At 35.1% G+C, this 17,891-nt stretch overlaps 1 protein-coding gene across 7 annotated transcripts in view; it reads left to right on the top strand.

Moving 5' to 3' along the window:
- BTBD10 (BTB domain containing 10) overlaps window positions 1-17,891 on the top strand; it is a 77,632-nt gene that overhangs the window by 48,828 nt on the left and 10,913 nt on the right. For all 7 annotated transcript variants that reach the window (XM_027578620.2, XM_027578626.2, XM_027578625.2 and 4 more), the window contains 4 exons: window positions 7,557-7,750; window positions 10,293-10,578; window positions 12,832-12,934; window positions 14,889-15,009. In XM_027578620.2, coding sequence (XP_027434421.1) covers window positions 7,557-7,750; window positions 10,293-10,578; window positions 12,832-12,934; window positions 14,889-15,009 — 704 coding nt within the window. The remainder of the gene's footprint in view (window positions 1-7,556; window positions 7,751-10,292; window positions 10,579-12,831; window positions 12,935-14,888; window positions 15,010-17,891) is intronic.

Raw genomic sequence — 17,891 nt, 5'->3', positions numbered from 1 at the left:
TAGGAAATATGTTGTCTTCAATTTTCTGAAGGAGTTTATGTAGAATTGATATTATATCCCTCTTAAGTGCTTGGTAGAGTTCATCAGTGAAGCTGTCCGGGCCTGGAGTTTTCTTAGAGGGAAAGTTCTTAACTACAAATTCAATTTCTTTAATAGAAATAGAGCTATTCAGGGGCACTGGGTGGCTTAGTTGGTTAAACATCTGACTTCAGCTCAGGTCATGATCTCACAGTCCTGAGATGGAACCCCTGGTCAGACTCCGAGCTCAGCAGGGAGTTGGCTTGTCCCTTTCCCTCTCCCTCTGCGCCTCCCCCTGCATGTGTTCTCTTTCTCTCTCTCTCAAATAAATAAATAAAATCTTAAAAAAATAAAACTATTCACCTTATCTGTTTCTTCTTGAGTGAGTTCTGGTAGCTTGGAATTTGTCCAGTTTTTCTAAGTTGATGAACTTATTTGCATGAGGTTGTTTATAAATACTCTTCTATTACTCTTTTAATTGTAGTGATGTCAATTTTCTCATTTCTAATATTGGAATTTGTATCTTCTCAATTTTTTTTCCCCATTCTGGCTAGAGGTTTATAAATATAATTGGTTTTTTCAAAGAAACTAGGTTTTGTTTTCATTGATTTTTCCCCTTTTTTTCTGTTTTCTATTATTTATTTTTATTATTTTTATTATTTTTATTTTTATTTTTATTTATTTTTTAAAAGATTTTATTTATTTATTTGACAGAGAGAGACAGCGAGAGCAGGAACACAAGCAGGGGGAGTGGGAGAGGGAGAAGCAGGCCTCCCACTGAGCAGGGAGCCCGATGTGGGACTCAATCCCAGGACCTTGGGATCATGACCTGAGCCGAAGGCAGACACCTAAAGACTGAGCCACCCAGGCGCCCCGATTTTTATTATTTTTTTAAAGATTTTATTTATTTGACAGAGAGACAGCGAGAGAGGGAACACACAAGCAGGGGAAGTGGGAGAAGGAGAAGCAGATTTCTCACAGAGCAGGGAGCCTGATGTGGGGCTCAATCCCAGGACCCTGGGATCATGACCTGAGCTGAAGGCAGATGCTTAATGACTGAGCCACCCAGGCGCCCCTGTTTTCTATTATTTTGATTTCCACTCTGATCTTTGTTACTAATTTTTCCACTTTGGGTTTAATTTAGTCTTTGCTTAGTTTCTTAAGGTGGAAACTGAAGTTATTTTTTAGAACTTTCTTTTTTTCTAACATAGGCATTTAATGCTATAATTTGCTCCCTAACTACTGCTATAATGTTATGCCATTCTACACATTTTGAATATGTTGGGTTTTTTTACTTGAAAATTTTCCATTTTCCCTTTTGCTTTTTTCTTTGCTCCATGAGTTATTTAAAAGGTGTTATTTAATTTCCAAATATTTGGGAAATTTCCATATATCTTTTTGTTACTGAATCTTAATCTCATTCCATTGTAATCAGAGGACAAATTTTATATGTTTGAATTCTTTTAAGTTTATGGAGACTTTTTTTTTTGTTTGTTTTAAGATTTTATTTATTCATTTGAGACACAAGAGATAGAGAGAGAGCATGAGCAGGGGGAGAGGCAGAAGCAGGCTCCCTGCTGAGCCAAGAGCCTGATGTGGGACTTGATCCCAGGACCCTGGGAACATGATCTGAGCCGAAGGCAGATGCTTAACCATCTGAGCCAACCAGGCGTCCCTGGAGCACTTGTTTTGTTGCTCAGAATATCATCTGTCTTGGTAAATGTTTTGTGTGGATGTGAAACAAATGAGTTTTTTGCTCTTATTGGGTTAAATGTTCTATAAATGTCAGTTAGGTCAAGGCAGTTGATAGTGTTCAAATTTTATTCATCTTTCCTGATTTTCTCTTTGCTCTATTAATTATTACAAGGAGGTATTAAAATCTCTGAGTATAATTATGGAGTTCTTGTAATTTTATCAGTTTTTGCTTCATGTTTCTTGAAGCTCTGTTATGAAGCAGAAGAAATTTTGGGACCTGCTTTTAATGAATATATCCCTTTTTTCCTTGTGAAATGCCTTGGTAATACTCTTTGCTCTATGGTCTACTTTGTCTGATACTAATATTGCTACTTTTGCTTTCTCTTGACTAGTGTTAGATAGTTGATCTTTCATTATCCTTTTATATTGAATCTCTTTGTACCTTTCTATTTGAAGTGTGTTTCACATAGGCAACGGTATATAGTTAGGTCTTTTATCTCTAGTCTGGTAATCTCTACCTTTTATGGGTTAGACCACTTACATTTAATGTGATTATAATAGGTAATGGTTAAGGTTAAGTCTATCATCTTGCTGTTTATTTTGTTTGTCCCATTTGTTCTTATTTTCTCATTCTCTCCCTTTTTCATTTGCCCTCTTGGATTAATTGTATCTTTTTTTAAAATGATTTCATTTTCTCTTTGTTGGCTTAATTGTTGCTTTGTTTCCTTACTTTAGTAGTTGCTTTAGGGCTTGTAATACACATCTTTAATTTATCAGTCTGCCTTCAAGTGATATTACTTGACACAAGAAATGGTTTAAGAGCCACAGTAGTGTACTTTTATGTCTCTCATCCTAAACTATGCTATTTTAGTTATATGTATTTGTTATAAGCCCCATACTGTATTGTTATAATTATTGGTTAAATCTTTTAAAGAGATTTAAACATTAAAAAAGACAAACATGTTATCTTCCCATGTAGTTACTATTTCCAGTGTTCTTCATCCCTTTGTGTAGATTCATATTTTCATCTGGCATTACTTTTTCTTCTGACTAAAGAGCTTCCTATAACTCTTCTTATAATGCCAGTCTGCCCATGATGAATTCATTCATCCATCTTTTTGTATGTGTGTCTGAAAATGTATTTCCCTCTTTATTTTTGAAGGGTTTCTACTAGATAAAACAAACATAGGTTCACAGGGTTTTTTGTTTTGTGTTTTATTTTTTCTTAAAATGTGGGATTTGTTGTGTGTGTTACATGTAGTTTACATTTCAAGACATTCAAATATTTTTTTATTTTTTCTACCTTTCTTCCTTTATGGACTCCATTATACTTATATCAGGGCATTTGAAATTGACCTGCAGCAGCTCACTCATGCTCCATTTATTTTATTTTTTTATAAGGAATACTGTATTTATTTTGGATATTTCCTCTGGCTGTGTCTTCAAATTCACAAATCTTTTTTTTTTTTTTAAGATTTTATTTATTTATTTGATAGAGAGAGCGAGAGCAGGAACACAAGCAGGGGGAGTTGGAGAGGGAGAAGCAGGCTTCCCGCTGAGCAGGGAGCCCGACGTGAGGCTCGATCCCAGGACCTTGGGATCATGACCTCAGCCAAAGGCAGATGCTTAACAGCTGAACCACCTAGGCGCCCTCACAAATCTTTTCTTCTATAATATGTAATCTTCCATTAATTCCATTCACTCTGTTTTTCATCTCAGATACCATTTTTATCTCTGAAAGTTTGATCTGCATCTTTTTTATCTTCTGTATGTTCTACATAACCTTTTGGAGGAATATGATTATAATGACTGTTTTAATGTCTTTGTTTCCAATTATGAGACATGTCAGTTCCACGTTGATTTTGATTGAGTTTTTTCTCTTATAGGTTATGTTTTCCTTCTTATTTGCATGCTTGGTAATCTTTTATTGGATGCCATACATTGTGAATTTTGCCTCGTTTGGATGCTGGATATTTTTGTTTTTCTATAAATATTCTTGAGCTTTGTTTTAGGATTCAGTTTAGTTACTTGGAAACAGTTTGATTCTTTTCAGGTCTTGCTGTTAAGATTTGTTGTATGTGACTAGCACGGTGCCCAGTCTAGGTTTAATTCCCATTTCAGAACCAAGACCCTTTAGATTCTTTCTCCAATGCCCTATGAATTATGAGGTTTTCCAGCCTGCCCGGGAGAAGTAGGTCCTATATGAGTCCTGGTCACTGCATTTTCTAGTCCTTTGAGTTGGTTCTTTCCCCAGCCTTATGTAGTTTCCTCAGTTGTATTTGCTGATTAGTACTCAGCTCAGTATTCCAAGAAGACTCTGCAGATCTCTGAAATTTTCTCCGTGCTGCTCTCCCTTCTCTGGTACTCTTCCCTGAGAACTCTAGGCACCTACTATTCCCAAGCTCTCCAGCTCTGTATGCTTACCTGAATCTACCAGGTTCTGCCTGGGTTTCACCTCCCTGTTTACTCTGGAAACTCTATTAAGATAGTGATTTGGGGAAAAAAATAGTAATTGTGAGCAGTTGTTGGGCTTATCTCATTTGTTTTTCGTCTTTCAGGGATCACTTTCTTTGCTGATGTACTGTCTTGCAAACCATTGTTTTATATATTTTGTCCATTTTGGGGTTTTTGTTTTTGTTTTTGTTTTTTCAGTTAGGAAAGTCAGTTCAGTCCTTGTTATTCTGTCTTGACTAGAAGTAGATGTTGGGGCTGATGTAATCTTCATCTCCTTACCTGTCCTCAGTTCATGGATCTCTCTCTTTTAAATGCAACATGAGGGGCGCCTGAGTGGCTCAGTCGCTAAGCGTCTGCCTTCGGCTCAGTTCAGGATCCCAGGGTCCTGGGATCAAGCCCTGCATCGGGCTCCCTACTCAGCGGGAAGCCTGCTTCTCCCTCCCCCACTCCCCCTGCTTGTGTTCCTTCTCTCGCGTTGTCTTTCTCTGTCAAATAAATAAATAAAATCTTTAAAAAAAAAAAATGCAACATGAAGCGGACTTATCCCCTCTGAACTTGCTTGTCCTCATTTTCTTTTACACATATTAATTATTTTTGCCCTTAGAGTGCTTTTCTGATCTAAAATTATTTAATTAAATAGAGTAGGACATAATTAGTCTTCCATGACATCTGATTTTGAAGGTCTGATTCAGAGTACATTCCATTTGGGAATGAAAAGAAAGAATGGAAGTATGACACCTTTTGCATTTATTTAAAATCTAAACAGTTTAGAGATGAAGCCATTATTTTAGCAGAATGAATGCTTAGTAGCATTTAATGTTTCAGTTATAGAGGTGTCTGATAGAAATGCTTTTTTAATTAATCAGTCAGTCTCTTTGGCCCTTACTCAAACTGAACATTTGTCCTTAGTTGTAGTTGTGTTTATACCTTATCCATTAGATTAACAGTTAGATTCTTACTTAAGCACATTTAAAACTTAACAGCTAGAATAATTTGAGGAGTTATTTTTTTTTTAATATATAGGCCTTTTTCTATTTGTGTGGGATTGTTTTCTTTTTCCTACTTTAGGACACAAACCAGAAATTCCATTGTTTCTACTCCGAGGTTTTTTTTTTTTTTTTAAGATTTTATTTATTTATTTGAGAGAGAGAAAGAGAGAGAGAGCATGAGAGGGGGGAGGGTCAGAGGGAGAAGCAGACTCCCCGCTGAGCAGGGAGCCCGATGTGGGACTCGATCCCGGGACTCCAGGATCATGACCTGAGCCGAAGGCAGTTGCTTAACCAACTGAGCCACCCAGGCGCCCATCTACTCTGGGGTTTTTAACATAAATGCAGTAGGATCATTGCTATAAGAAGAAAAAAATTTTGTTCCAAGGATACAATCCTCTTCTGATCTTTTTCACTGGAAGGAAGGTGGGAATAGAATTTTTTTTTTTTTCTGTAGGTTTATGAAAGACAACTGATAAAGGTTAATAGGTTGCCTTTATTTCCCTAGAAGTAACTCTTAGGGTAAATACAAAGTTAGCCTTATCTTTTATCTTTGTAGTCTGTTATAATGAGGTGATGACTGATTTTCATTAATGAAAAAAAAAACATTCAAATAACAAAGAATTGTAGATAATAAGCCAACAGAGGAGTTGTCCCAGAAGCACTGTGGGATTTAAAATTGAATCAAGAAGATTTAAATTTTAACTAGTGTGGTTTCAGTGATGGAGTGCAGAGTAATATTATGGAGGGGGCACTGGAATGAATCAGAAGGCTTTGGTTAGAGTATTGTTAGCATATCCACTAAATACTGTGTGACTCTGAGCAGTCTTGTAATTGAACTTTAATATCTTCATCTGTCATAACTAAGTAAACTAGTATTTAATGGGTGATTCTGTTGTTTTAGGTACATTGTTGGTTAGCGTACTTATATTTCTTTGTTTAATCCTCATATTAACCTTACAAAGTAAATAGAGCTATATTTTACAGATGAGGAAACAGGTTCCAAAATATTAAGTAATACAACATGTTGAGCAACTAAGTATTAAAGTACAATTTGTATTGTACTTCTTTATTTCTCTAAGGCCGTGAACTTTCTTCTGTTTCTACTTATAAAAAGCACTAATATTTTTAAGCCATGCACCATGGTATATGATAAGATGGTAAATTTCCAGACGTATTAGGTCTGGCTCTCTCATTTTTGTTCCTGTCAGTTTTCCTACCTGCAGTGTATTTTGATTATTAAAATCTTATCTGGTTGGGGCGCCTGGGTGGCTCAGTCGTTAAGCGTCTGCCTTCGGCTCAGGTCATGATCCCAGGGCCCTGGGATCAGCCCCGCATCGGGCTCCCTGCTCAGTGGGAAGCCTGCTTCTCCCTCTCCCTCTCCCTCTGCTTGTGTTCCCTCTCTCACTGTCTCTCTCTGTCAAATAAATAAATAAATAAAATATATATAAAAAAATCTTGTTGCCAGCACCTGGTTCACTGGTGATAAACTCAAGTCTACAGTGATGTCTTCTTCCTCTGAGATATTAAAGCATTTATTATCTCGCACTTATTAGTTATTTGAGATACATTTAGCAGTTTTATATTTGAAATTTGGGATAACTCTGGAATTGTTTAAATTTCTACATGTTCATGTATTACTGATACACATCTGTTACTGATACTGATACACATAAGTTCCTTGAGGGAGCTTCTCTTACACCATTGTACACATAGTACATATAACTTTATAAATAATTGCGTGACTTAATTCTATCAACTAGACTAGTTAATCATCATTCTCAGTTATTCACTTCTCACAAGCAAATTTATATAACATGTTTTAAAATTTTAAATTCTGTAACTTTACACAGCAGTTAATTAAGCTTTTTAAAAAAGAAATGCTTTCAAAAACATTTTTTTTCAAAAATTTTGAAAGTTCAATCAAAATCAAGATGAGTTAATTAAAGTAAGCATGTAGACTTATTTTATTTGGCAAGGAGACCAGTTACTTTGCCCCATAGCTCATTTTTTAAGAGTTCTGGAAGCTGGTGTTCTCTCCGCCCCACCTACCCCCCCACCAAAGAGAGCAAAATATTGGAGCAATATTTAGGAGATCTGGGTGGTCTCTAGTACTACTACTATTACTACTACTACTAACTCAGAAGTTAATTAACATTTCTGGGCTTTAGTTTTCTCATTCTTAAAAAAAAACTGAGTTGGATTATATCATCTTTAAAGATACTGTGTTCCAGCATTTGTAAGACCTGTAAGTTTAAGGTAATTACATTTCAGAATTGTAAGGTAGCGTTTGATTCTTAACTTCAAAATGGTAGTAGTTTTATGTTAATTGCTTTTTTCTTTAAAAGCATTTGTGATCTCATGTTCCACTTTTATGGTTAATTTTCTTTTTTGACTTACCAGTACTCCCTCACGTGTTGCTAAAGGAGTTGACCACACCAAAATGAGTCTACACGGTGCTAGCGGGGGACATGAACGATCAAGAGATAGACGAAGATCAAGTGACAGATCACGAGATTCATCTCATGAAAGAACAGAATCTCAACTCACTCCTTGTATTAGAAATGTTACTTCTCCAACACGACAGCACCATGTTGGTATGTGAAATCAGCTAATTTTCCTGACAGTTTATAAAAGTGTGCAGTTACCTTTTTAAAACAGTAATGACAGTGAATTGTGCCTAGTACTTCAGAGTAAAATTAACTTTAGTTCTATTCAGTTGCTTCTATTTTAGCTTAGCTTCATTCTTGCTATAAAAAATCAACTTATTAAATGAAACTTAAAAGTGAATGTTTTTGAGTCTAGGACAGTTTCATAAAAGAAGTAATTTGAAAAGCCCTTAAAACTGTGATATGAAATTTTTAAATCTTCTTTTATTTTTTAATTTTTAAAAATACTTGAGAGAGAGCGAGAGCGTATGCATGAGTGGCGAGTGGAGTGGCAAGTGTCGGGAGCCCGCGGGGGGAGGGAGAGGGAGAGGGAGAAGCAGGCTCCCCACTGAGCAGAGGCCCAATGTGGGGCTCCATCCTAGGAGCCAGGGATCATGACCTGAGCCGAAGGCAGACACTTAAACGACTGAGCCACCCAGGTGCCCCTAAATCTTTCAAATTGATTTTTATCTTATGTGATACATAAGCGGTTTATTTTTTAAAATTTGTAGTAAACTTTTGATAGGAATTCTTGGTATATCATGGTAGAAAAGGAAGTGAAAGCTAGAATAACCGTGTAATTTATTTTGCATTTTGACAGTATTTTTAATTTAAAAAATAGATGAAAAGGAAGGTGTGAAGTGTTTCATTTTCTTGGCAAGTAGGTTAGGTCTTTTTCTTCCTTTCTCCTCATTTGTATAAATGAACATTATTATATTTCAGATAAATGAATTGTGTGACTAAGGAGAGGTACATTAGCAATATGAGCTTGCTGATTTTCATTTTCCCTTGGAGAAGGCGCAAATTTAATACCTTGATTTATCATTTGACGTTGTTTTTGATTGTTATAAATCAAAATCATTTACCTTAGGGCTTAATTATACAGAGAGGTTGTCAGTATCTAAGTAGATCCTCAAAGTCAAACTAGTACTGATAAGCCAAAAATCCATGTAAGTATAAATAGGAGTTGACAGTTTGTTAATATGCTAAGTTCAGTCCCTGGGAAGAGAATAGGAAGATATAATAAACGATTTTATTAATTCAGCAAATTTTGCTTTTGGGATGCTACCAGCATTCTGGAAACAGGCAATAAAATGGAGGTGTCAGAATATCTCTGGAGATATAGCAAACCTAATTATATAATCAGTAAAGCTGTACAGAGTGTTCTGAGTAGCCTGAGTCATGAAGGAATTTGGCAGAAGCTGATGAATCTGATGAGATGGAGGTACATTTTTAGGTCACCTTTAAAGTGTAGTTATCTAGCCTCTAAAGGGAACTTATCACAGAATCTTAGTTTTAATTTTCCCTTTATAGAATATTGGAACAGCCAAAGGAAATCTTTTTTTTTTTTTTTTTAAGATCTTATTTATTTATTTGGCAGAGAGAGCGATGGCAAGAGCAGGAACACAAGCAGGGGGAGTGGGAAAGGGGCAAGCAGGCTTCCCACGGAGCAGGGAGCCTGATGCGGGGCTCCATCCCAGGACCCTGGGATCATGACCTGAGCCGAAGGCAGACGCTTAGCGACAGAGCCACCCAGGCACCCCAAAGAAAATCTTCTGAATTTTAACAGTATTTCCTACCTAATTAAAATTATGGATAGTAATTGTATGATCCTCTAGAGTTTGTGGCAGTGCTTTTATTCCAACAAAAGTGAGATTGAAAAAAAAGCCCAATGTATCATCAGCTATTGAAGCCATTTTATTTGGTAGACATTAAAAGTCATTTGAAAGAATAAATACTCTTTTGTGTCCTTAGTGACTTTTTTTTCTTCCTTTGGGACCTTGCTTTAGTAAGATAAATTACTAGTTTGGGGATGGCCTAATTAACATAGTGAGAGTCCAGAGTTTGTTCTTTGTGTTCTCAGAGTAGTACTAATACTTTTAGTTTTTAGGACAGTTAAAGTTGGTATTTTTATTAATCTTTTACTTACTTTAAGTGCTTATTTAACTTGTAAGACTATTCTGTTCCTTGGGTTTCATATATTTTTAAATAGCGTAATAGCATAAAATTTACCTTAATTTTGATCTTAGTCTGGGTGAGCATTAGTCAGCTGTACATCTTTTTAAAAATCTAGAAAAATTAATTTAGAAAACATTTTGATGTTTTAGGTTTTATTCCTGGGAAATAATATTTATGGTGTTCTGTGAAAATGTGACTTGAAATCAAAAAGCAGAAATGCTTTGATTGAATTTGATTTGATTTTTTTTTTTTTTTTTAGAGAGAGCACGTGCATGCGCATTCACAAGCAGGGGTGGGGGGCGCAGAGGGAGAAGCAGCCTCTGCTGAGCAGAGAACCCAACGTGGGGCTTGATCCCAAGACCCTGAGATCATGACCTGAGCCGAAGGCAGACACTTAACCAACTGAGCTGCCCAGGCACCCAGAAATGCTGTGATTTAAATCAACTTTTCTACATCAGAATTTTTAAAAGATATACGTGGATCTTGAATTTTTTAAAGGATGATTTGCATAACTTTAACATCTTTATTTCAGAACGAGAAAAAGATCACAGTTCCTCTCGTCCAAGCAGTCCTCGTCCTCAAAAGGCATCTCCAAATGGTTCCAGTAGCAGTGCTGGGAACAGCAGCAGAAACAGTAGTCAGTCAAGTTCAGATGGTAGCTGCAAGACATCTGGGGAGATGGTGTTTGTATATGAAAATGCAAAAGAAGGAGCTCGGAACGTAAGAACATCGGAACGAGTAACACTAATAGTGGATAACACTAGATTTGTTGTAGACCCATCCATTTTTACTGCACAGCCAAATACAATGTTGGGCAGGTTGGTATTATTGCAGTTCTTTGTATTACTATAAAGCACTTTCACATTATTTTACTTAAGTTTTACAGTAAATTCTCTGTTGGAATGCAGTATTCTGGTTTTACAGATGAACTGAGCTTTGGAGGTTAAATGTAACTTGCTCGAGTTAATATAGCCAGAAAATGGTAGAGCCAGTTCTTGAACTTGGTTTTATTTCTAACAGTCTTTGCTGTATTAGCAGGAAAAACAAACATACTAGTTAATGAAGATAGGGTCCTAAACGATCTCCACAGGTTGAAACCTTAAATTGTATCTAACAAGGTGAATTTAACAGTTATATGCTTTTTTCACTTGGAGGATCCCAAATTCAACCACCAAATATAGCAGTATCAACATTGTTTAAAGAAAAAAAAAAACAGTTTGGTTAGCTGAAAAGTCTGCATGAATTGTTAGTTTGATATAGATACTTAAAAAAAGGAATGTTATTAGCAAGTAGTTAGTAGAATGAAGGAGAGACTTGTAGTCATCTCATCTGTGCTGGTCTAGAGTAGAGGTTAACGTAAAGTTTGTAGTTGAGAGAACTGCAGTCTTAAGAATGATACAGGCCTTATAGACTTGATTTTTCAGTGTGTCCAAAACTAGGATCAAATACCTTTTCATTGTAAAATTAGTATCTTTTTCTGTTCACTCTAATATAAAATGGAGGAGCATAGAAATGAAATAGAAGTTTATATGATGTAAAAAACTTACGGTTTTTTCCTAGGTTGCATATGAGTAACTATTTAGGTTGCCTTTGTGTGTGTACATGTGATTTCTCTGCATACAGAATAAAAGCTAACATATGACATTACACATTTTGAATAGTTAAATATTCCTTTTAACATTGCAGTTAGACTTTACATCTCTGAGGCAAAAAAACCAAGTATGGCTTTTGTGTATTTTTAGTAGCACAGAGGAAGATTACTGATGGAAGGTGTCAGGAGGATGACTTGACACTATGAATACTTTTAATTTTTACCTAAATTTTAAAGAAACACACTTAAAAAGTAGATATTTGAAATTTTGCTTCGTTAGGCTACATTTTCTTAAAAAAAAAAAAAAAAAGCCCAAAATATTTGTGTGTGTGTATTCATATTGATCTGAAAAGCATAGCATTCTCCTTTTATAAAAAAAAGTTCAAGTATTTGAGAAAATTGCATGACATTTGATTCCTGAAAGACAGTTCTTGCCTTTTTTTTTTTTTTTTAAACCGTGAAGTCGTCTTTTCATGCCAATTTAGTAAAGCATATCTTTGGGGATGAAAGTTAATTATTCATGGGAACTGTAAAAAGCAGCTGGCATTCTTTTGGAAACTTTGAAATAAAAAAGCTTTGTTCTTTATAGATTTCTGTGTTCTAACAAAAGAAGAAACTATTTAAATTGGAGAATTGTTGAGTAGAATACTTAAGAATGATGGTATCGTTTAATTCGGAGGTTCAACTTCCTTTAACCACAGTTTTTAAATTTTCTTGGGAGTAATGCATTAAACTTTTGATTTTGAAGAACATACTCTGCAAGTTTCCTCTTTTCAAAATACTTACTATTAAAGGGCCAAGAACATTACTGGAAAAAATAGAAATCTGTATTTTCTTATGTAGAAATTAATATTAAGAGCTTTTTACTCATTTTTTTAAACTTTTGATTTACCACTTAACTTCCCCATTCCTCTTTACCCGAGCATTTGATTGCTAATTTTTCAGTTCTAGGATGCAAGTGTAAGAATTTTGAGTGTATTTCTTACATGTATAGTTACAATTGGAAAAGTGAAGCAACCTAATCTGCCTATCTTTTTCCATTTACTGTATGTGCTGCACTATAGCATTAACTTTGCAGTGAGGGCAGCAGTTTTAAGGAAAATGTACCAATAACATGGTTTCCCTTTTCCTTTTTTTTCCCTTTTTGGTAAGATTAGTATAAAAATCACCTTTCCCCTTAGATTGATTGATTTTTTTTTTCCCCCTGAGAAGAAGGGGCTAAAAAGTTCTTTAGCTTCTGAGCTTTATTAGCTGATTTTGTTTGCTTATAGGGAATCTATACTACTATTCCCTCCCATCAGAAAGGAAGTATTTTTAATAATCCTTCATTTATTACATTTGTCAGAATAGCTGATTAAGAATTTTTTAACTAATTTATGAATAAATTATAATTCCTTTTTACTTTTGTACATGAAATAAATTTTCCCTTTGAAAGAAATATCCTATTGTTATATTTCTCAATTATTTACTAATATCATAGGATGTTTGGATCTGGCAGAGAACATAACTTTACACGTCCCAATGAGAAGGGAGAGTATGAAGTGGCAGAGGGAATTGGCTCCACCGTGTTTCGAGCTATTCTGGTGAGTGCTTATTTCTTCTGTGTATTGACTTAATCATAGAACTCCTTTTTGGTAGGAACTTGTATTGGAAGCAGAGTTCTATTTGGATATCTCTATGCAGAATATTGTTTTTTTAAAAAAATACCGTTTTATTCATTTTTTATTTTAGTACATAAAGATAATATACAAATGTAGGTCAGGGGATGATTCATCTCTTAAGTATAAATAGGCGGTTCTTTCAAAGGGTTAAGTGGTAATACTTCTGGAGTCATGTTACTCCTCCCTCTCTAATTCTCTTAAATACAATAAGTTGATCATTTTTGCTACCTGAGAATAAATGTGATTACTTGAATTCTAATATTTTATTGCATATAATTGGCAATGTGGACAGTTAACACTTAAAAGTCATCTAAAATGTTATTTGTTGTAGGGGCGCCTTGGTGGCTCAGTCGTTAAGCGTCTGCCTTCAGGCTCAGGTCTTGATCCCAGGGTCCTGGGATCGAGCCCGGCATCAGGCTCCCTGCTCCATGGGGAGCCTCTTTCTCTGTCTCCCACTCCCCCTGCTTGTGTTCCCTCTCTCGCTGTGTCTCTCTCTGTCAAAATAAATAAATAAAATCTTAAAAATAAATAAATAAATAAAATGTTATTTGTTAGCATTTTTGTTTTAAACCTTTTTTTTTTTTTGAGGTTTTAACCTTTTATTGTGAGGACTATTTGAATTAGTATTACAGAGTCCCTGCTTGTAATTTCAAATCAGTAATAAAGGTTTGATTTATAGTGTGTGACAATTTATGCCACAGTCTGAAAATACGGTTTCCTCAAATAATTTTGGGGAAAGTGGGCAGGGAGGATCCTGGGGTACAAGACAGGAATAGAAGTTGATCTTGATTGGGTTGTTAGTACTTGGGCAAGTACCAGAAGACATCTTGCTTGCACTGGTATAGCAAGTTTATTATGTTATTGTGGCTCTGAACCAAGCTTGAGGCAGATCTTCATTTTGGGGGTATGGGGGGGGAGTGCTTTTTCAGCTAGCCATACTTCATTTAACCCCCAATGGAGTTGACAAGTAAAAAAAAAAAATATGACTCAGCTGTAATTTGGGGGCTAGCCCTTAACAATTTTTAAAGTAGATTTTGGAAACAAGCACGATTTATTGTTGGTAATATGGGACACACCAAAGAATAGTATTTGGAAGAAGAATATCTAATTGTGCATTCTGTTTACATATATTAATACTTGGATATGACTTTGAAGTTCTTTACTAAGAACCATAAATTTTGCTCAGTTCTCTAGGTAATATTTAAGGTACCTTAAAATATATCACTTTCTTTTTTAAAAAAAGTTTTAAAATTTGATAGTAGTTCTGTAGAAAAATAACTTGTAGAGGGGAAAATACATATGAATTGGCATGATACAGTAGAGAGAAGAAACACATCAGTAATGGGGAGACCTGGGTTCTGATCTTTCCTCTGCTAATAAATAATTGTTTGGGTGAGTAAATGAACCCATTGGGGCCAATGTTTTCTTATTGGTAAAATGAAAAAGTGGTTAGGTGAACTGAGATCCCATCTAACTGTAAAATTCCACAGTTCAGAAATCTCAGAGCACCACTGTTGTTTTTTTTTAAATGATGGGGATACTCTGTCGTTTTTTTAATAGATTTTTTTAAAGATTTTTTATTTTTTTATTTTTTTATTTGACAGAGAGAGAGAGTACAAGCAGGGGGAGCGACAGGCAGAGGGAGAGGGAGAAGCAGGCTCCTCGCTCAGCAGGGAGCCCGAAGTGGGGCTCGATCCCAGGACCCTGGGATCATGACCCAAGCCGAAGGCAGATGCCTAACCGTCTGAGCCACCGAGGCGCCCCAGAGCTCCACTGTTTTTGAAAATGCTGCCGGCTTAGCCTTAATAGTATGGTTTTGGCCACCTTGTGCTCTAGATGTTTTAAACATTCTTTACTTTTTTTTTTTTTTTTTTAGGATTACTACAAAACAGGAATAATCCGTTGTCCTGATGGCATATCTATTCCTGAACTGAGAGAAGCATGCGACTACCTTTGTATTTCTTTTGAATATAGTACTATTAAATGTAGAGATCTCAGTAAGTATGTTTTGTGTGTGAGTGGTTTGTGAGTTACAATATATTGGAATGAAAAGCCTGAAAGAGTGTGATTTATGTGGATATCAAATATTTGTTTAATTGGCTTATAAAGGATTGTGATACCATGAGGATGATTTATGGAAGTCTGTAGAAATTTTTTTATAAAAATTGCTCCTTGTGCAATTTTCCAAAACTTCAAAAAAATTTTATATATATATATGTATATATGTATGTATTTATTTTTGATGGACTCTCCCAGATTTCCTCCTTGACTCCATCTCTGTCATTTGTTGTCAGTCTTTATCTCCCAGCTTGGGAGCCCTGGTCAAGTATGGTATTTGGCTTCACTCCTGAGATCACATCAACCAAAAATTTATAATTTTTTGTACTTCCATGTAAGATAATATCCTAAGCCACTGTGGAAGATACGAATAATTCTCAAAGGTAGTATTTGTCAATAAAGATCTAAGATTGAATACCAAACCCTCATTTATACGAAGAGTTAAGTGACTTTGTCTTAAGAACAGCAATTAGCCTCAGAGTAAAGTCTAGAACTTTGGAAATCCTAACTTTTTGATCAATATTTTCCCCTCACCACCTCCCCAGCACCCCTACTTCTCACCATTTTGCCATGTCTGAGGGAAAAAAAGGTGATTATACACAGAAAAGTCAGAATAGGAGAATTTTTAGATGTTGCCTTGGATGCTCAGTGGTTGGAGAAGTTCAGAAGGAGAGATCATTGTGTGCTAGAGGGATTGTGGAAAAGTTCAGAAGAGGCAGGTAGTAAAGAATAAATAGGAATGATTAGAAAGAGTAGAGTAAGGAGGTGATTCTAACAGCTGAGATTTTTGGAATAAAGATGGAAAAGATGTACTTTGGAAAGAACCTAGTTGGTGCAGAGACTTGATATCAGGACCAGAAGGAGATGAGAATAAATAGGTGGGCCACACTGTGGAAGGTCTTTGATCCAAACTAATGTTCTTACGTTTTATCCTATATATGGTGGGAAGTCATTTTAAAAGCTTCTTACATGTGGTTATAACCTTATGTTAATCCCGGACTTAAGGTTATCTTTACTTCATTAACCTAAACTCACCTGTAGCTTGGCATACCTTCTCAAAGATTGGTGTGTTAGAAACTGTGAATGGGAAATTTTAAATGATTTTTTAAAAGATTTTATTTATTTATTTGAGAGAGAGAGCACAAGCAGGAGGAGTGGCAGAGGGAGAGGGAGAAGCAGGCTTCCCGCTGAGCAGGGAGCCCGATGTGGGGCTTGATCCCAGGTCCCTGGGATCATGACCTGAGCTGAAGGCAGACACTCAACCACTGAGCCACTCAGGTGCCCCGTGAATGGGAAATTTTATTTAAAATTTTAAGGCACCTACTGTATACTTAAATATAGCTGTTTTCTTCATGCTTATTTAAGAGCTAACTTATTGAAAATGTGTGGTCTTATTAAGTCTTCCCCTAAGCACTACTTTATTATTGCCAAACATTCTTTAAAGTCTTCATAAAAATATCAATAGGTAGGATAAAGTGGCTGGTCTGCCTCTGAGTCCATTTCTCTATAAATGATATTTAAAAGTTTAAAGTCAAATAAGTAGAGGATACATATGTAAACTCGAACAAAGTTTCTGTTTTTTCACATCTTAAAAAATGTTTTTACTGAACCATGAACATTAATTACTCTAATTGTAGATCCTTGAGTTCAAGTTTTGTGGTTTTTTTAAATTCATGGGACCATTTTAATTTCATTTCATATAATTAGATGTTGAATTTTGGGGACTGTCAGATAAAAAAAAAATGTGGATTTGGTTTTGTAATCCTTTGGACATAGACCCTGTCATCACTGTTAAGTCTCATTTATTTGTTGTGAAATTAAAGGTAAGTCTTTATGTAAAATATGTATAATAATGGTTTTTCTAGACTTTTGACTTTTAAATAATTGTAACTGTTTCTAGAATACTTGTAATACATATTTTTAAAAATACAGAAATTCTCAGACTTTATTAAAACAAAACTATGTAGAATTTGAAGAGACAGAATGGCTTTGTAAAAACATAGAAGGATACTATAGGTGTAGACGTGAGTCCAAAACTGAATTGTTTCCTGTTAATATGTGCCTTTACTGACTATTGGAATGGCATATTACACTAAGATGTCTGTTTGTGTCTTAAAATTATACAAGGAACTATACCTTTTCAACTTTGTTTCCATAGTGCCTGCCTGCCACATTGTAAGGACTCAATATTAACATTTGCTGAATGAATGAATGATTTTATCCCCTCACGCATTTTTTTAGGATCCCATTCTAATTGTTGTCATCTTCTCTAGTATTATTAGTCTTTCTTCTATATAGAGTAATCCTCAGCCTCAGACTCAAATCTACAACAGACTATGTCTGTTGTAGATATTAAAAAAATTATTCAAAATATTTTAAGGTTTTCATTGGAATTCTTTGAAGTTAACATTTTAGAAGATTAACATATTTACTGTCTCCTCCAACTGCTGTCTTTCCGTTTACAAAGTTTTCTTTTATGTCTTTTATTTCTGCTCTGATCTTGTTTATTTTTTGATACTTTGTATTTTTATTGTATGTAGAGTATGTTTAAATTTTTTAACTGCTAACGTATAAGAAAATTATTGAATTTTGTATATTTGTAAATTTAGCTACCTAACAGAACTCTCTTTATTTCTAATAGTTTTTCAATTGGTTCTCATATATTCTTGGTGGATAATTGGCTCTGTTGTAAATAACACTTTATATATATATTTTTGTCCTAGTGAATTGGCTGGAATATTTTGAATAATGTTTAAAAATTTAGTGGTAATTCTGGCATCCCTGTCTTTGAAGGCATTTTCTTTAGATGTCACTGTTACGT

The sequence above is a fragment of the Zalophus californianus genome, chromosome 11 (genome assembly GCF_009762305.2).
Source record: "Zalophus californianus isolate mZalCal1 chromosome 11, mZalCal1.pri.v2, whole genome shotgun sequence".
Lineage (NCBI taxonomy): Eukaryota > Metazoa > Chordata > Mammalia > Carnivora > Otariidae > Zalophus > Zalophus californianus.
Note: the sequence above shows the minus strand (reverse complement) of the source record. Positions and strands in the feature narration are given on the sequence as shown.